Here is a 3,359-nt window from a genome sequence, read left to right on the forward strand (position 1 = left end):
AAGACCGACCTTAAATTGCCTTCAGGTGTGTATATTTTAACATCCAGTGAATTGAGTGGAGGTTGCCGGGGGTTTCTGCTGATACTAGCAGGCGGTGAAACCTGAACTAATAATTACGGCCAGGAGGTGAGAGCCCTCCAGGACGCCACCCTGGGCGCGCTCCCCGGGACCAGCCCACGGCTTGCTGTGCTTCCATCAGTCCTTTATTAGGTAAAGGATTTCCCCCACCCCGGGTGCTTTAAGAATGCATTTAATAAGAAATTTCTCACAGGATCTAAAGGAATAAAGTGCTACAAAAATAACCTTTTCGCAGTTTGCGTAATTTTGATGGAGTGTGAAAGGGCACAAAGCCGTCAAACCGGGTGCCCGGTGGATCCGCGGACCTGATCTTTCTGCACGGACCCGAGAGAGAGTCCCTAGAAGAGGAAGAGGGGAAAGGCGTTTGCAGCGTGTTAACTGGCGGACTCGGGACCAGAGAGACAGCTGCGGATTCCCCTCGGGGTGATGCTCCGTGCAGGAGCGGTCACGGCGTCCAGAGGGACCCGCGGGTGCAAACTCCGGGAGCGGCTCGCAGGGTGACGGTGGCCCCCGCTCCCCGGTACCTGATGATGTCGTCGCTGTGGCCCCGGTAGAACTTCTGCCGGTGCTCCCGCGGGCTATACACCACGCCGACCCCCGCCACGAAGTATACGATCTCCTTGGCCGCAGTGTAGTAGAGGTTGTTGCGGCACTGGTGGCCCCGGTAGCCGTACACCCACTCGAGCCGCAGGTGGCAGCTCGGGGCGCTCCGGGCCGCCATGTCGGGGCGCCCACCCGCCGCTCCCGCTCGGGCCCGCGGCGGCGGCGGGAGGCGGTGGTGGCCCGGCAACGAAAGCCCTCCCGCTGGCGGCCGGGACTTGCCGCCTGCCGCGTCCTCTAAGCCGCGCCCGGCAGGTGCATCTCGCTTCGGGGGCCGCCGCTGCCGCCTCAGCCCACAGGCGGGAGGAAAACCCTCGCCTCGCGGAACATGCTGAGGGCCGCGAGCGCCGCCGGCTGTCAGGTGGATGCCCCGAGCCCTTCGCCCGCCTCGGCTAGCCTGGTCTCCTCAGCCCGTAGCGCCTGGGCCGAGAGCGAGGGCCCGCCTCCAGCTCCTCAGCCGCCGCCAGCGCACGCAGCTCCCCGCCCCGGTCACCTGCGGCGCTCGCGCCCCGCCGCGGCCTCGTAGCCACAGCCTGGCGGACCCGCGCCGCGCACCCCCGAACCGAACGAAGCCGAGCCCAGCCGAGCCGAGAGGCAGGCGCGCGGCCTGGCGTGGCCCCGCCCCCTCCCGCGCTCACTCCGCCCCTCCCGGAGCCGAGAAGAGGCTGGAGCTCGCCGGCCCACGGTCCAGCTGCGGAGTCGCTGGGACCGCGTCTCTACACGCGCGCGGGACGCGGAGCCCTCCCTCTTTGAGCCGCTCAAGCCCAGGCTGACGCTCGGCGACCCCAGGCTCCCGCTGCTTTGTGTCCTCAACCGGGAAGCGCCTGCCTGTTCCTTAGGGTCCCTGCACCCAGCGTAGGCCACGTTTATGCCTGGGAAAATCCACACAGGGATGCTAAATTCTCTTTTTTACGCTTGATACCTTGTGTGTCTTGCTGCCTCATAGTGCTCTCGGACCCAGACATTGGAATGACGCCGAGCTTCCTAAATGTGCTTTTAAATTATTATTTTTAGAGACAGAGCCTCACTCTGTGGCCCAGGCTGGAGTGGAGTGGCGCAATCTCGGCTCACTGCAGCCTCCAACCCCTGGACTCCAGCGATCCTCCCGCCTCAGTCTCCCGAGTAGTAAAGAGTAAAGTTGCCTACTACTATGCCCGGCAAACATTTTGTTTTGTTTGTAAGTTTATTTTGTAGAGGCGGGGTCTTGCTGTGTTGCCCAGTCGGGTCTCCAACTCCTGACCTTCAGCAGTTCTCCTGCCTCAGGCTTCCCAAAGCACTGGGATTACAGGCCTGAGCCACTGCGCCTGGTTCTAAGTGTATGTCTCCTTAAGTGACCGCAAAGCTGAAAGTAGACTTTAGATCGTAAATTGACACGTGAGATCTGATTTCCGAATTGCAAAAAAAAAAAAAAAAAAAAAAAAAAAAAAATTGTACTTGGAGTTTTAAAAAAATTACTGTTTGGGACATCACCAACAGTTACTCTTAATTAAATAACTTCAATTGTGATCCTGTAGAAAACTCCTGTAACAAAAGTATTGGGAGCAATCAATTCCTGACTATGTCATTTCCCCTCCTACTCAGTTTCCCAAGTGTCCTCTTCCAACAGGAATATGAACAAGATTTATCAATACCTGTAAAAATAATTTGAAATCCACAATTTAAAAAGTGTTAAGTTCAGGATAGCCACAAGATTTACGACAAAAAAATACTAATTCACGATATACCAATATGAACCCTTATTGTCTAAAAATTACTGTTTGATTTCCATAGGAAATACCAAGACAGATATCTGACAAAAGCTAAAATAAACTACCATCGTTTCAAGAAATATGACTCCAAAAGGGGTGGACTCCTGTGTGGTACAGATATATTGGAATAGATGTTATCCCATGTCTACTTCCTCAAAGATGCCAATTACTAACTTGAGACAGGATTACCGTTTTGGCTTTGATTATGACTTCTAATCTACACGCAGTTTACATGCAAGAAATAAAGGCCATCTGAAAGGAATTTACATAAATGTCATGAAAAGTAAACTGAAAGAGTTTCCATTCTGGGCAGAATTTGAAAAAGCGGAATGCAGGATAGCTTTCTGGCAGCTGCTGGAAAGAAAGAAATCAGGCCTGAGAAGTGGCTCTGAGGCCCATGTAGGGTACCCTGGGCAAAAGCACATCGTTTCTCTTTGTCACCTGGAGAGCGTTTTTTGTTTTTTAGTAAGAATATGTTCTAATTCACTAGTGAGTTCCTTGAAATCCCCCTGTGAGAAAAAGGAAAATTGTTGATTACTTAAATTCAAGCAGTGAACTTAGAAAAGATTAAATATTTTGTTGCTATACATTTGTGATATATTAATTACTGGTTACATGTAAATTTAATGAGACAAGGAGGTGGAAGAATATACTTTTTTCTATGTTTCAGATTTTTCAGCACAATACCTTGTGGATCCTATGATACAAACTTAAGTACTCAGATTAATAAGAGATTTACATGATTTATTTTCCCATTCTCATATTTTCCATTACGATTTTAATGACCCAAGGGTAGAGTGTGAAGCAAAAACGTTCTTAATTAAACCATCCTCAACTGGCGACTCAAAACCAAGAGACAGCTGAGGCACAAAGGTGGCTAGAAAATGAACCATTCATGAATACTAGAGGAAGAAAAAAGCAAGCCTGATCAGT

The 3,359-nt window shown here is 51.6% G+C and overlaps 1 protein-coding gene across 12 annotated transcripts in view; it reads right to left on the minus strand.

The window, feature by feature from the left end:
• Positions 1–1,246, minus strand: part of EML5 (EMAP like 5) — a 192,872-nt gene extending 191,626 nt beyond the window's left edge. For all 12 annotated transcript variants that reach the window (XR_012416050.1, XR_012416049.1, XR_012416051.1 and 9 more), the window contains exon 1: positions 603–1,246. Coding sequence is in view for 8 of the 12 variants with exons in the window: in XM_065549193.2 (XP_065405265.1) it covers positions 603–799 (197 nt within the window). In the remaining 4 variants the exon portion in view is untranslated. The remainder of the gene's footprint in view (positions 1–602) is intronic.
• Positions 1,247–3,359: the final 2,113 nt, after the last annotated feature.

Source organism: Macaca fascicularis, chromosome 7 (assembly GCF_037993035.2).
Source record: "Macaca fascicularis isolate 582-1 chromosome 7, T2T-MFA8v1.1".
Lineage (NCBI taxonomy): Eukaryota > Metazoa > Chordata > Mammalia > Primates > Cercopithecidae > Macaca > Macaca fascicularis.